The 16,534-nt window shown below is 43.5% G+C and overlaps 1 protein-coding gene across 3 annotated transcripts in view; it reads left to right on the top strand.

The window, feature by feature from the left end:
• SEPTIN8 (septin 8) overlaps positions 1–16,534 on the top strand; it is a 311,451-nt gene that overhangs the window by 262,426 nt on the left and 32,491 nt on the right. For all 3 annotated transcript variants that reach the window (XM_085618057.1, XM_085618055.1, XM_085618056.1), the window contains exons 6-7: positions 7,581–7,677; positions 11,210–11,378. In XM_085618057.1, the coding sequence (XP_085474183.1) occupies positions 7,581–7,677; positions 11,210–11,378 (266 nt within the window). The remainder of the gene's footprint in view (positions 1–7,580; positions 7,678–11,209; positions 11,379–16,534) is intronic.

Raw genomic sequence — 16,534 nt, 5'->3', positions numbered from 1 at the left:
GGGGGGTGTCGAGGGCGCGCTCCGGCGCTCCTCCGGCTCTCAGCAGCGCTGCTGACTACTTTCCTCGCGGAAAATGGCAGTACGGCGGTCGGACACAGGAACTGCTACGATTCAGCGTCGGAGGAAAGGTGACGCTATCGTGGGTCCAAGTTTCGGCATATCCGGGTCCGCGACGTGACTGGCTCGCCGTCAGGAATAACGCCCGCCGATTCCTGACAGCAAAAGTAACTTGGGTGACTACATAGAGCTTCAGCATCAACAGTCAAATATTCAAGCATAACGCGAGGTAATGCCCGCAGCATCATAACGTCATTTAGCAAAGAAAAGGGTGGAGCGCAGCGAGAGTCAGAAGACCATAATAACAAAAGGTTATTCTTGTTGGAACTATTAATTTTACCATTAGAATTCTGTACATGGCGCAAGAACATGAGAAAGGAGGCTGGAGGGCAAATCTCTTACGTTGCCAATCAAACCTTCTAAGCTTCATGGCCAATATTCACTCTAAGAATTAAACATTTAAGGTGGCAAGCGTCCATACCAGAAAGTTGATGTGGGTGTCAAAGAGGCCCGCACACTCTTGAATGGTTGCTGCCTGTTTCTAACTGTTGATGTCAACTTTTCTGTGGTACTTATGTGCCGGACCTTTGACCACCACAATCCCATGTTCTGATCAGAGGCTTTCCACTTCAGGCGATTGTCAGTCCGAAGCAACTGAGGGATTTGTTTGCCTGAGGTCGTTTTCCTGATTTACCTCTCCATGCAATACAGTTAGCGGCTCCATCGGCCGGTCTATATTTTAGTAACTTTGATAAGAGATGTAACCTCCTTCAATAATATTTGAATCTGACCACTATACCACAACATATGGTGTGATGTGCTTGTTAAAAAGGTTAGTCCGGGTAGGGGTAATTATACTGTTGAACACCTTCTAGAAAGAGGGCGTACAGCAATACACTACCGGGTCAGTTCAGAAATGGCGCCTCTGACTTCTTTTCTAAAATCGGATCTTTCAGTCCACCAAGCGTGTCTAGTGAGTGTGGTGGGAAATTAACATCAGCCAAACTCTTACCTTATTTCACAGGATTGTATTCTTATAATCTACCCTGATACAAGACAGTGTAGTAGTCAAGAAACCATCCAAGACTCGCTAGACCAAGAGCTGGATCTCTCCTTGGATGTTACGGACTGAATTAATAGATCTCTGGACCTTTGCTGCTTTCATCTTGATGACTAATAGCCGAACTGCATTGTAACCTTTTTTATAATATTTGTTTTATGTTTCAGGTAAGTTCTGAGAAGCACCCTTCACGAGGAGGGCCTCAAGTTTGCCCCTAGTGTAACAAAGCTCTCAATACATGTGTCTGTAGCTGGTTACCATGTGTAGTGCTTCTAGTTGTGATGTATCTGATTACAGATCTGCATTGCAACTTTTGGTTAACTTATGAAAATTAACAGTATGAGCTAGAAGCCGTCCTTTTAGTACCACTTTTGCTACTTCTATCATCTGCCAGGACATCCCCTTGGCCGTATTTTAAGTAAAATAATTCAGCAGAGCCTCATTAATGTTGTTCTTAAGAACCGGAAAAGACACACAATTGATGGACGGAATGCAGAACAAATCAAAACATTCACCCCCAGTCGAGATCTGGGTTAAGTCATCATTCTTTTGCTCACCATGCAACCCCAGTTTAGACCTGGCCATGTGCAAATCAGTCTTGACCCTGTGCAGGGGCACATAAAGCAACTTTGTTTGTCCTTCACACATACAGCAGTTTTGAAAAGTGGTGTACAAGACTCAAGATCATAGTTACTGGTGCATGATCCGAAAGAACTGGGCTGCCAATTTCCACCTTTTGGGGCAACTGTTGCAGTGAGCATGAGTCCAGAAAGTAATCCATGCACAATGGGACGTATGTGCACTGGAAAAGAACACATGATCCCTTTTGCCAGAATGTGGAACTCGTCGGACATAGCTAAGATCAAGATCTTGACTGCCGTCAACAAAAAAGCCAGAACCATGGGCTTCTGCCTCTCGAAATAGGGCTCTGGGCAAGTGTTGGGCCTAATGCTGCATTAAAATTCCCTCTGCATCTCCCTTTACCCCATACCCCCCCCCCCCCCCCCCCCCCGGGTCAGCTTTAAATGGAAAGAATGAGGAGTATAAAGTGCCTGCGGTGTCATTGGGCCATAGCAATAGAAGGTTTCTATCTGAAGCTGTTCCCTCAGTCCCAAACCCCTCCCATCCCTGTCTCTGCAGGCCTTGCCAAAGACAAAGGAAATTCCCACCCGAAATAGAACATGCAGACCCTCACCCTTGTATTGTGCTGTAGAATGATGCTACACGGGGCGAAAATGCAAAACTTGCATTAGATTCTGTGGACATCACCAACCAAAAGGTGCATCAGCCCCTTTGATAAACAACCGCTGTCAAACCGCCGTCTCTTACTGCGGGAATTCAAGCCCTGCACATTCAGCGTCACAGATTTAATAGGTATGGCGTAGCCATCGAGCCACGTGGAAAGCGTTTCTTCGGTGGCTCAAGCTAGCAGGCGCTGTGTCCCTATGCCTTTCAGGCTATGCCTGTACTGTCTGTTGCACCTCTCACGTGGATGTGGCGTCTGCAGTCCTGTGAGTTTCTCAAGCGTTAATGTACCTGGCGTAATTGTAATCTCTGTGCTGTTTTGAACCCCAGTGACACCATTTGGCAAATTAAGACCCTTGCAAGCGAGAAAAAGCAATAGAAATCTTGGTGTTATCTTCGTTATAAGTAATGTTTGCTTCCTAATAGGGACATTTTGCAATTGAAACAACAATGATAAGATGTCTAGAACTGTGTTTCCTGGACATAGGCTGGAATAGGTCTGGACTCCATCTTGGATGTTTTCATTTCTTTTCGACACTGCACGCAGAAGCTGGTGCTTTGTTTTGACACAATGTCCTTCGAGATCCTGGGAGGAAGTTCTTTAGTTAAGTTGTTGCTCTCCACGGTCTCTTCTCGCCTGTTCACTGTAGGCCTATTCTTTCACAAGACTTTTATGGTCTATGTTACTCGATTTGTGTAACATGTCCACCACGATAGGTCAGATGAGATTCTTTCTTATTCATTTAGGGGGCTAGGGGTAGGTTGGTGGTATTACATGACTTTTTTATAATCCTGCATTATGATTTGATGATATGTTGATACATTTGCTCAACCTGTGCGGACGGTGCGATTTTCTTTGCTTTCTATGGTTGATTTTTTTATAAAAGGATGCGTCTTTTGGGGTGAGCCACAGGACGACCTTTGGTCTCGAAGGATGCTGCCTGATTTTCTATGAATTTGCTGCATATGCTGGACCTAGACTAATTTTCGGATGTTGTTCCTGCCTCATACATGTTAATTGATTTCTTAGCTTTATGCTGGTTTATTCCTTATGGTTAGAATATTATGCACCCGATAGATTTTGAGACGGCTATATTTTTGCCTTCTGTATTGCATTTTAATATTTTATTAAACCTTCATGTTCTCCAAATTACTGATTTTGAGCCTTTTTGAGTCAAAGCTAATCCTTATTGATTGCTATTTGAAATGTTATCTTTAGGGACACATTTCCTCACACAGTTATCAGGACAACACTGCCCAACTCCGAATTAGGCGCTTTATTGCGAAAATATTGGACTATCAGAAATGGCGCCTGTATACACGACAAACTTCCAGAGCATAAAACAGTGTTAAAAATAACGTATAATCATTAAAGTATAATTTGTACTCTGAGGGAATTGCACAGAGAGACATCTGTCAGAGTACGTTACAACATGGAAGGGGGGTTGACCGAGTCTTTTAGATGTACTAGCGGTGTTAGGCAAGGCTGCATATTGGCCCCTTTTTTATTCTCGTTATATATTAATAATCTAGAACAGTCTCTAACCAACCTAAAAACAGACTGCCCAAGGGTAGGAACACGCAATATCCCGGTGCTGCTGTACGCAGATGATGCGGTTCTTTTGGCGCGCACCCCTAAAAGTCTTCAGATTTTAATTGACGGGTTTGTCAAATTTATGGATGCGTTAGATCTGTCTGTGAATTTGAAAAAATCTTATGTAATGGCAGCAGGTCATAAACCACGGACTAGCTTTGTTTACAGAATTGGGAATCATACACTAGAAAGGGTACAATCCTTTTCGTATTTAGGTGTGCTCTTTGATGAGTCCCTGAAATTTGCACCTTTGGTACAGGAAAGGTGTGGAAAATTGGTCGCATCAACTGGGGCCATAGCAGGCTATGGGAGGAGAGTTGGTCGATGGTCCCCGGAACAATCAATGAACCTTTATGGCTCTATGTGTTGCCCCAAAGCCATGTATGGTTCAGAAGTGTGGGGGTTCATAAACCTTGACCTTTTGCAAAGGGAAGAAAATAAAATTTTCCGTTCAATCTTGAAAGTCCCCAATTGCACCCCTGCCGCCATAGCACATAGAGAATTAGGACGACCTTATCTAGAGGATTTGATTAAATTCAGACCAATCCTGGCCTGGCTGAAAATTTGGCTTAACCCTGAAGCTGCATTGAGTAGGCAGATCCTAACAGATTGCCTAGGGAGGGATAAAAGCTTGAACATCCCATGGCTTATTTACGTGAAATCCAGTTTAGAAAGTATGGGTCGTAAGGAGCTGTACTCAAACCCTTCAGGGATTACCCCACAGGATAAGCAGACTCTTAAGAAAAAATTTTGGGACCAAAGATTTCTTGTAAGACACACAGTGGAAGGGGCAAAACCCTCAGTGAGTATTTATAGTAGGCTTGAAACCACTGACGGGATGGTACCCTATCTTTGTGTCGTGTATAATGCCTAAGAAAGGTTTTTAATGTCTCGTTTTAGGCTCAATTTTTTACCTTTTTTGTTAGCTGAACCAGTTGGTTTTAGTCAGTCAATTGAGCAGAAGGGTGCCTGCGGCTGCGACAATAAGTCTCCGCAGGACACCCTTCATTTTGTACTTCTATTTCCCTTGTATGCAATCCCAAGACGTAGATTTTAAAGGAAATTTTAAAAAAGGCCAGGTTCACTCGAGCCAAAGAAGCACTGATCTTCCTACAAAGGGCCAGTGACCCATTAACCTTGTGTTCTGTTATCAGTTTCCTGAAATGTGCACTAAGACTAAGGGTAACCAGAGGATAGCATTACCTGAGAACCCTGTAGGATTCCCCACCGGTCTACTGTGATTAAGTTTTTATGGTGCCCTTATTGTGAATAATGAATTATTTTATGTATATAGACTCAGTCAATGTTCTTGTATAATGATTTAATACTATTTTTACTTGTATATATATGTACTCTTTTATGATGGTTTTTAACCACCGAATAAAGAATTATTGATTGATTGATCATTAAAGTAAATCAGTAAGGACATGAGGTGGGCCTTAAACAACTCATCCATTTAAAACCTTTTCTGTCCAAAGAAGGCCTCCGTAGCAATGATACACTTTCTATCTTCTGGGTGCACCCTGCCCTGGGAGGCCGCGCATTGGAGCTTGAAAATGTGAAGAACCCGCAAAAGCTGGCATTGGTGATGTTTGTTTGGCTGTGTACTCCTAGCAAGATATCCTCAACTAGAGGAAGCCCTGGAATTCAGATTATATTTCTGTGTTTATAAGTGGCTCAGGCAAGCGAGGGTGTCATTGCAAAACTTTTATCTAAAAACAGCAAGCAAACTCGAGCACCCACCAGTAACTTCAGCGGTTCTTTCTCTGAAACAAGTGATGTGTGGCCAGAAGGCTATCCTACCTCATCCGGAGCCCGTGTGTGTAAATGAAGCGAATGTTCAGCGTTTGAAGAACACTCGCCGCCTAATCTTGCAGCACATTTATTCTGCGCTGCTGCTGTGGGTGTTGTGGAAGCCATAGGGTCTCTTGATCTTGCTTGCCAGTTTAGATGATGGTTTGGAGATCACCACTGTGAATGTGGCACAGCAGCCCTGGGAGCTGATGTGACTGAGCGGGAAGAGAGCCCGTACAATTACTAAAGAGTGATCTTAACTTTCCTTCTCAGTCCTTGATGAGTCCAGTGGAGCACACTCTCATAGGACTCTGGTTGAGCTGTTCTACCTATTGGCTAAACTGTGCCTCTGTGCCTTTTTGTAAATTAGCACTTTTTAAAAAAAAAAGCACTTCATGCCACGCATGGGCCATTCCTAAGTTTTGTAAGTGGTACGTTTTACTGTTACCTAACGTAATGGTACTCCGCTTCCTGATCCCTGAAGGATGATGACTGAGTTGACTTTGCTGGATTTCAAAGGTCTGGTCTGTGGACCCCTGGAGATGCTAGCGGTGAGCGTTTACTGCAGCGAGCCAAGACCGGAGAATCCCAGTCTGGATTCGGAAACGCTCACCACACTGTCCCAAGTCACCCCCATGACTGATTTCATTAACTAAATCTGTCCATCTCAACTTTTTCCCTGCTCATAATTTTAACAGTCTGTGACTAAAATTGCCTTACCGTTTTAAAAGCCTATATAGCTATGCCACAAAATGTGTAGTTGCCAGACGGAATACCAGCCACAGCCTTTTTGTATGGCCATGTAGAGAAATGGCTTGACGGCGGCTGGTTCATTTAATGGCTTGGATAAAGGGGGATGGGAGCAAACAATATCTCGGGATGTCACATGCTTAGTTTTCACTCGAAATTTTGTTTGGATAGGTAAAAACTGGAGAATTCAGTAATAGTTGTTAAAGGGACATAAACTATATACAGAAGTTACGTGAATACCCACAAACATACACGTTTACTTGCATTTACAAGTTAGACCACTCAAACCACCCTGATCCGCAATACCTTATCTTAAATTGACAAATGTGGTAGTTTTTCTATAGTAGTTTCATTTCCGAATTCAGAACTATACCGTGCAAATGCAGGATTACTGCAACCCTGATTCTTTGAATGAGGATTGGTAATTTGTGTTTGCTGAATGCATCTTTTGCTCACCTCCCTTTAATTTAAGTGGCACATAATTCACAGTGAATCCGGCTCTCTGCTTACAGCTAAATAAGATTTAATGGATGTTTGATTTAGAATTTAAAACAATTGCCTGTACATCTTTGACTTTGCTGTTACCTCCTCCTGTTTGAGCAACAGTATGTCTTTCATAATGAAATTAATAAGCATTCCAAGGTCGGGAAGATTTATCATGATTTCAATACCTTGAAAAAGGCTGATTTGGCAGCAACACTGCCACCCGGAGGTTTCTTTTGGTAAGACAGACAGAGGGAAGTCTGTGGCCTGCTGATAATCCACAAACCTACCAATATTTTTAGGTCTCTCGCCTAGACTCTGTCCTTTACGAAACATTTTGTTTACATACAGGGGACTTAGACCCCGCCCATCACTAAACATTCGTAGGCTTCATTGTCAATCTTATTTTCTGGCTCCAGTTTGGTCTGCGCGTGCTGGGCTTCAATATAAAAACCTTTTACTGTGTAGAAGAATTAAGTTGAAAAATCTCCTTTTCGATGCCATGTTAATGGCAGGTTGTGTGCTATACAAACGTCAAACAATTTGGTTACTGTTCAGAGATCTTCTGTCTGAATTTGCGGTTCGTTTATTTTTCAGGCGCACCTACCGTTCGCTGTCGTGGGAAGCACGGAAGAGGTGAAGGTGGGAAACAAGCTGGTGAGAGCGAGGCAGTACCCCTGGGGCGTTGTGCAAGGTAAATACACAGTATTATAAAAAGATCATATAAAGTTTGTGAACTGCATCGGCCTTTGGGTCTCTTCTGTGCGGTCTGTATTCCATTGCGCTCCACAAAATTTGTTCTTTCCTGACTCGGTCCGCTGGCAGTTCATGTTTTGCCTCCTGGAACATGTGAGATTTGCCGAACCCCCCCATCCCCCTCTGCCGCTGGATCAAGACACACTATTCCGGCCATGGCTCTGCGTAAATGGAGAAACTTCTCGTAATTTTTCTGTAGGGCGGGGCACGAGGCAAGGTTGCCCTCTCAAATTCCTCTTGTTCGCGCTTGATATTGAACTATTGGTGGAATGGGTATGACGGGAAGCACAAATTTGCGGATTCTGGTGGCCCAGTGGCCATGAGGATCAGGTTTCGCTTTTTGCAGGCAACCTCCTGGTTTACCCAAGTGAACCCGAAACCTCTGTCCCGCGTCTCTTGAATATACTACAGGTCTACGATGAGGCATCCGGCCTCACGGTGAATTTGCATGAGTCCACTTTACATCCCCCTGTATGGTGCTGACGAGGACAGTGGAGCTACGATCCCACTCCCATGGTCTGCATGCCACTTCAGGTACTTTGGATGCACATCCCATTTACCCTGCAGTGAGCGTGGGACCTCAACGTAATACCTCTTGTCGCCCAGACCAGAAAGGACATGACTCATTGGGCTACGCTGCTACTCAACATAGCGGGTGCAGGTGCTCTGTTCAAAATGGTTGCTTTACTGCGCTTTCTTTACATGCTACAGAATTACCCATCCCATCTGCCTTCCGCACACTACAAACCGAGGTGGTGCACTTTATATGGGCAGGGTGTCAGCTGCCGATTTCCTCCCGTAAATGTGTGCTTAACCCATACATTGGTGGGTTTGGGTTCGCAGACCTTCAGCTGTACTATTGGGCCAGTCACCTTCTTTCCATTACTGAGGGGTTTCTTGCGGACCAGGACGACCCCCCCTCCCCCCACATATCAGTAGAACTCCGTGAATTGGACTGCTATGGCAGGTTCAACATCCTCTATGGTCTCAGCATTCCCAAGACCCTTTCGCCCCAGACCCAGTCGACGCTGCTTAGTTGGCAACAGGCCCTGCACTGGATTTGTTGATACGACATGCCGATGGAGACAATCCCGCTTTGATCTGGGTCCTGGTTCAGCCACACACATGTGCTGGAGGGATTCTGAGCGTGGGACTCCATAGGTATCTCCACTGTGGAGGATGTTTGGGTGGGCACCTCTATGTGTACTTTTCAGCATCTCTCAGCTACATAAACCATGCGTAGGACATCATTTTATAGTTTTCTGCAACTACGTCATGCGCTCGAGGCTTTCCTCAACTTCTCAAAGCCCCTCCCAAAGCGCAGCACTCTAGAGGCACACCTGATGGAGTCGGGACTGGAGGGGGAAGGGTATTTCTTGTCTATACCGCTCCATTGTCAACAATACCCCAGAGCCTATGCCTATACTGAAGGAAAAGTGATAGGGCAACGTGGTCCCCTTAGATGACAACGATTGGGCGGAAGCCAGAACGCCCCAAGGACATTGTCAATCTCCGTGAAATGACACCTCATACAGCTGAAGTACTTGCATCACGTATACTACAGCCCCACAAGGTTGCACAGGAAGGGGACCGGGCTACCAACACAGTGCTGGCGCTGTCAGCATCCAGCAGGCACCTTTTTTTTTCACAAGGTCTAGGACCGCTTGGTTATCTAGGCTCTCTGGCAGCAAATATGCACCAAGTTTCCCTGATTGTTGGCAATGGCAGTCTCAGTAGACCCGAAGCTGGTTCTGTTAGAATAGTTGAATGAATGGGGGAGAGCTGTCATGTCAGATGGTTGGTTGGCATGGGCTTCATAATTACTAAAAAGGACAATGCCCGGCACTGGCGCTCGCGGCTGGCTCCACCATTTCTAGAGTGGACACACAGGATAGACTGTGCTGCCACAGCTAAAACAATTGTGTTTAAATCCAGGGGATGCCCAGAAAAGCACCACAAGGTTTGAGGTGAATGAGCAGCTTACTCGGAGACTCTTATCATCCAAGGCTAACTCCTGCATGGCATTCCGTCCGCGACTTTTCTAGCTGGGTGAAGTGGGATTGGGGACCACTGCAGCTCTGGTACCTAAATTGTTGCTGGTTTCTTGTATATAATCTGAAAACTAATACACGGAGTTATAGATTTAAAAAAAGTTGTCTTTCCATCAGGGTGGCGTCAATGATTACCTGACTCCATTTGTGCTCATAGAGGTTTGATGTGCAGCCCATATCATGATATTTATAGGTCTACTAGGTAACCTGTGAGTGGTATAATTCTGTGCAGAATACTGTCACCATCAGTGCCCCACTTGGAAGCAGTGTCTAATCAGAGGCTTGGAACATGGTGTTATTCATGTATGCACATTCTATTATTTCATGGTTCAATACATTTATTAGTGTAATTTTGTTAACCTCTCAAACATTGATTCATATTTAATAGACATACTGGACAACATATTCGTACACTGAAGAGGATATAAATAAGCATATTGGTTTCAAGGCAAACACTAAATGTATGGAATGAACCTTAAATTTAGACACTGAATCGAAACCAAATAAAAGCGATGGCAAAGAAACAGTATAAAAGTGATTGCAAAGAAAGGACAGAATTACAAGAGGTGTCTTTGTGTGTGTATATATATTCATATATATATATAATATAAAATGTTGCTATTTACATGCAGCAACTTGGACAAGAGATGCAAGTTTCCTGGATGTCCAGGTGATGAAATCAGTTTTACCACTCCTATAGAGGAAAAATCCCGTTATTTACTACAATTCTGGGTCAGTCATCATGTGTGTCTTACTCAGCTATGGAAGAGCTGTGTGCGCACCATGCCACCTCCTGATACAAGTCCATGCTTGTTCATAATCTGTGTGTCTAGTGCAAGACTCACACACAGCAGCTTCAGTACCTCATGAAGGAGGGCGACTCTTCTGTTATGGAGGATGGACACCACTCCTAAGGTAGGAGGATGTGTCTGGCTGGTTGCGGATTGACGGAATGCGATCAGCGAGGAAAAACGTCCAATACTTTTATTTTAAAGCTGTCCTTTTTAAGAGACAACCTATTTTTTTTCAGTCAACTGTGTATTAAATATGAAAAGTGCAGAAGTTCGGAAACAAAATAACCAATTTCGAAACTTTGTCTTCAGTTATGGGTAAGGCATTGAGTTTAATAAATTAGGCATTTTTTCTGTGAACTAATGCAAGTTTTTACTTTCAGTAAACCGTTTTCTTAGAAAGAAGGTAGTACACCTGCTTAACTTGTACCAGGCTCAGCATTTCTGTACAGGCCGTCTTGCTTTCTGTAAACACCTGCAAACAATACATTTTTCTTTTATATAACGAGAAAGCCCACTCATGGAATTCCTTGGAGGCCTCCCTTGATTCTGTGTTAGTGTTTCTGAGGCATTAGATGATTGGTTTTGCAAATGGTTAGTTCTGACTTCATGTTTTCTGCTTCTACAGTTGAAAACGAGAGCCACTGTGACTTTGTGAAACTGCGGGAAATGTTGATTCGCGTCAACATGGAGGACCTCAGGGAACAAACTCACACCCGTCACTACGAGTTGTACAGGCGCTGTAAATTAGAAGAAATGGGCTTCAAAGACACAGACCCGGAAAGTCAGCCATTCAGGTAACCTAGTGAAATTGGACTGGGAAAAGTATTGTTTGGGGTTGCATGTCGGAGGTTTACACCTTTACTATCAGTACCGTCGAAGTTTCACAATATGTACGTAAACATGAGATTTCTGTTCACTGGCTGATTACCGTTATTAGGTTAAATTCAATGGAAATCTTAGAATCTCTATGCTAGGTGTGATGGAAAAAAGTAACAAATGTTAGTTCAAGGCTGAACTCATCAGAGGTACTTGCACATGTAGTCTTCACTCCTATCTTGTGCACCTTCCTCATGACAGCTTCAGTCCTTGTTTTCTGTACCTCAGCACCAGGATGTTCTTACTGGTGCACTAATCTGAGTTAACCCTTTTGAAATGATGGCTCGTGTGTTTTTTTAGAAGGCAGGTTATCAGATTTGGAAAAGTCAGGCCTGTTTGTTCCTTTATATTATTTTCTAGAACAACAAACCTGTCACCTTACAATGTCTCCAAAACGCTACTCAGTTGAGTCTGGGCTAATGCTTGTGTGTTTCATTGGGGTTCATGTGTGGTAACTTGTTGAGATAACTTGATTAGGATCTTTATTTTGAAATGTTTGATATATATGAAAACCTAGAGCTGTCAGGGGTGTTGGTGGTTATTAGTGGGTGAGCTTTGGTACCTATTGAACAGTTTTGCAAGCTTCCCTTTTTGTTCTGTGCATGGAAAGTGTTTTCCGTGCTGAATTAGGGTCCTCTTGGAGGATGTGCATGCTGTGGAAAATAACCCACTCCATGATGAGGCCGCTTGAGGCGGGCCTTGCCCTGAAGTTTCTATGAAGAGCAGGTTACAGATCATTCTTGCCATTTGTCTTTTTTTTTTTTTGTAGATAAAAGGGGGGCTTCTGGAGTTTAATTTACTCTTGACTTATTTATTAGACTAATGCAGAAGAGTTGGAATGTCATTTCTGAAGAAAAAAAAATAAACACAGCTAAAGCACATTTTCCTCTTTAATCTAGAGCCTAGCATTGCTGTAGCTTCTCACAATGGTGCTTGATGTCTGGGTATAAATGGAACGACCAGTGTCCTCTCCCAATTGCAAATCTAGGCCAAATAAGGAAAAAGGGAATTCAGATAACCTCTGTTCTCTTTATTAAAAAACGCATCCTGTATCATACATTAAAAGCTAAATCTCCCAGGGTCTGCCACAACATCAAGGAGATTTAACGTTTTGTTCCTAGTAAGCGAACTTTCTGTGCTTGGATCCACCTGAACCACTACAGTTGTTCTTACTTCTCAGAGGTGTGTGTGCCCATAAGACTTTACCAGAGTGGCCATGTGGGAGGCTTCCTTCAGAAAGCATTATTGTTAATGCATCTTCCAGGGTAGATATTCCGCGTGGCCATGCTCTTATCAGTGAGGTTGAAATTTTATTTCTCCTTATGCTGTCTTAATAGCGTCATGTGTTTGACAGTCACTCAGCACTTTTCTGGGAGTAGCTTCATTGCACCTGCCCGGCAGAGCACATAGAAAGGCTAGTAGTGCCAGCCCTGTGGTTGGGATGGGCAGGCGCGTTACTCACTGTGGCTAAATACAAATTGTATATATATTTAGCTATCAGTTTCCAGTCTTGCCGTGAGGGTCTGATCACACGAAGTGGTGGCAGCAGTGCCCCGGAAAAGTAATAATAAAAGAGGGATTGGCTAACTATCAGTGCTTTAAATGGGCAAGTAGTGTATGGTACTCAGTGCCTGCACTTCTTAAATTTGAAAGGATGAGTACTCTCTTCTGAGAAGGAGTGCAATTCTTTTAATGGGAGGCTACTAGCACCCCTCAGTAGTAAGCAGGTTCTCTTGGATAGTAAGTACCCGCTCTTCTAAATTTCCATTTCAAGCCCATGTAACTATCCATTCTTTTCTAAACACATTCAAACCTTAGCGCCCAACAGTGTCTCCCAAAATGAGCACCAGATTGTATTAATTGTGGTTTTGTGTGTGGAGGACAATTGATGAGTTAGTGCCAGAGCAGGAATTGGAAAAACTTTACTCTGAAAAGCCATAAATTGGGGTAAAAAATGGCAACAAAAAGGGGGTGAATTCACAAGGCGTCTGACAGACAACTTCTACATTTATTTTTAAAAAACCTGTCACAAAGAAATTAGCACCAAGGAGAAACATCACAGAAAATTTGTTCTGGCTTAATCGTTTGCAAAGGCTGCATTTTAAAATATCGTGAGGGGTTAAAGCATCTGCTGCAGAGAGCTTGTGTACCCAGTAAATCTCAGGGAATAAAAATAATGGTAAGATTACTCTGGTGGTTAAATCATTTGCTGGCGATATCTGCGTTTTCTTTAGTCACAGTTTTGACTCACAAAGTAGCATGGGGATTAATGTGTCTCCTGCAAAGCGTGGTGTATAGCATGTTTGAGAGATTATTTTGGTATGTTGCTCGGTAAGTGGGTCACTGCTTTAGAGACAGAGATCCTTTCATTGCTTGCAGTTCATAAATTGAAATCCTTCTAATATAGCACAGTAAGCTATACATCGGCATCAAGGACCTACATGGAAACTGCAAGACATGCGTTTCGAACCTTATTGTTTTTTCCTCAAACCGTTATTTTAATGCTGCTAAAAAAAGGTTTCTTTGAGTAGTACAAAAAAGGGCAAGCAATCAATCAAAATTCTTTATTTCGGCCAATTAGGCCATAAAAGATGCAAGAACAATATCATCAAGATACATCCACATTAATATAAAACCATATAAAATACATACAACCATGATTATATAAAAAGAATTTCTGATTGCAAATAGACATTAAAATTCGTGACTTAAAAAATCAGTCTGAGGTATTTTGACCTTAGCTGCCAGGTAGCCATTAAAAATTTAGCAACTGCAAAGACTATATGGGGTGCTGTGCTCGTTTTCAGTATTCTTAGCGAATGGAGATAGCTCCTTGAGCCCAAATTTCTGCATAAAGGAGCCAACCAGAATTTGCTAGGTCGATTATATGCAGGACAGAAAAACAGGATATGGGATTCTTCCTCATCATGAGTACAGCAACCTGGGCAGATTGTATCCGTCCTTTTTGTCCAGTTGTGAGTAAATAATTTGATGGGAAGAGTCCCGAGCCTCCATTGGATAAACAGTTGTCTAGCTAGAGTGGGGAAGATGATGTCCATGAACCCTTCAAATTGGTAGGTGTCCTTAAAATCCAGAAATCTAGCAGTCAGAATACCTTTATTAGGAGCGGAAACAAGGGAGACAAAACTTTTTTCCCTATAGATACCCACAAGGCGTTTACGTGGGAGCCTGAGGCAGCCTTGTTCGGGAGAGTCCCATAATTCATGAAGACCTAGTCAATAAAATTCTTTCTTTATGAAGGCCAGCCAAGGAATTTTATCACAGTGATTATAATTCATAACGTGGGCGAGCTCTTGCCTGTAATGTTCGAGCTCAGTAGTAGACCAAAGCCTGTGCCAGAATCTCAGTGGCATTAATTCCAGGTCTTCTCTTATAGAGGGTAAACCCAAATCTAATCTTAGGGGGAGAAGGGGTGTACCACAAGGAAGGGACAAAAGGCGCCTTATGAAATTGTTCTCTACTTTTACAATTCCTGTACCCACTTTGTGCCCCCAAAGTTCTCCACCATAAGATGCAGCGGCTTTTGCTTGCGTTTTATACATCTCAAGTGCCGGACTAATAGGTTTGTATGTAGAGGAATTTGCCACTTTCAGAATTCCCCCTGACAGTTGAGATAGCTTGAGCCGACTTTTAGCAATCTGGGGTTCCCACGATAAATTCTCATGGAGGATTACCCCCAGATACTGAAAGGTATTCACCCTCTCCAATCTTTCAGTGCTCAGAGAAGGATTAGGTCTGGTTTTAGATGATGGGTTAAATATCATGAACTTGGTCTTCCCTGTGTTAATTTCTAAGCCATGTTGCTTACAGAAAAGGCCAAATCCATCTAGGATCCGTTGGATCCCCATCGGAGATTTCGACAGCAGGAGGGTATCATCCGCAAACATAATGGCGGGTACCCTCCTGCTGCCCAAACATGGGGCATCATTGTCGACAACAGTGTCAAGGTGTGCTATGACACTGTTGACGTACAAACAGAACAGGGTTGGTGCAAGGACGCAGCCCTGTCTGACCCCTCTAAGGACCGGGAATTTTGATGACAATGCTCCCGACCTCCCATACCTGACCTGTGCATAGTTATTCTCATGAAGCCTGATAATGGCATTTAAAATGTGGGTCGGGACACCTAACTCATTTAGGGTCTGCCAGAGTTTTTTTCTGGGAACCAGGTCAAATGCTGACCTCAGGTCCACGAACACCATGTACAGCCTTCCCCTCTCAATGGTTACAGTTTTCCAGTAGAGGAGAACGAGGCGGAAGATCTGATCCATGGTGGACGTTTTTTTCCTGAAGCCAGCCTGGAGAGGACTAAGAATTTTATTGTCCTCCATCCAGTCCGAGAGATGGTTCAGAAGAAGGCGCGAATATATTTTTTGAGGGACATCTATCAAACTTATTGGCCTATAATTGGCGGGGAGAAGAGGAGAGCCCTTTTTAAAAATAGGAACTATCTCAGCCCCCAGCCAAGTGCGGGGAATCTCCATCCCACCCAGAATGGAATTAAAAAGTATGAGGAAGTAAGGACCCCAAATGTCTGGGTGAAGACGAAAAAGGTCACCAGGCAATCTATCAAGACCCGGTGCCTTGCCCCTCGCCAGTCCCACAGTTGCATTAACCACCTCGATAAGAGTAAATTCCAATTCAAGAGTAGGGTCAAGGACATTTGTAAAAGCCACAACCCCCTCATCATCACATTGAAGCGGTTCTTGTCAAAGCTGTCCGAAATGGGCCTCCCATACAGATGCTGCAATGTTAGACTCCACTGCGGCCTTGGGTTCTGTCGTGCCAACATTTACCAAAGACCAAAATTTTCTCATATCCCTCAATTCCAGCGCAAGTGTGAGATCCTGCCATCTGTTCCAGTCCCATTCTGACCGAGCCACTGCCATAGCTTTCCTATAGTTTCGTCTAAGCTCGGAGATTTTAGCCTTATCGAGACCTGTTTTAACTGTGTCTATTAATTCTGTCTTGATCTTTCTGCAGGATGAATTATACCACGTTGGAGTACGTGTTTTGTTTTTCCTCTGCGGAGCCACTGGATAAAAAACATCAC

Source organism: Triturus cristatus, chromosome 7, assembly GCF_964204655.1.
Source record: "Triturus cristatus chromosome 7, aTriCri1.1, whole genome shotgun sequence".
Taxonomy (NCBI): Eukaryota; Metazoa; Chordata; class Amphibia; order Caudata; family Salamandridae; genus Triturus; species Triturus cristatus.
Note: the sequence above shows the minus strand (reverse complement) of the source record. Positions and strands in the feature narration are given on the sequence as shown.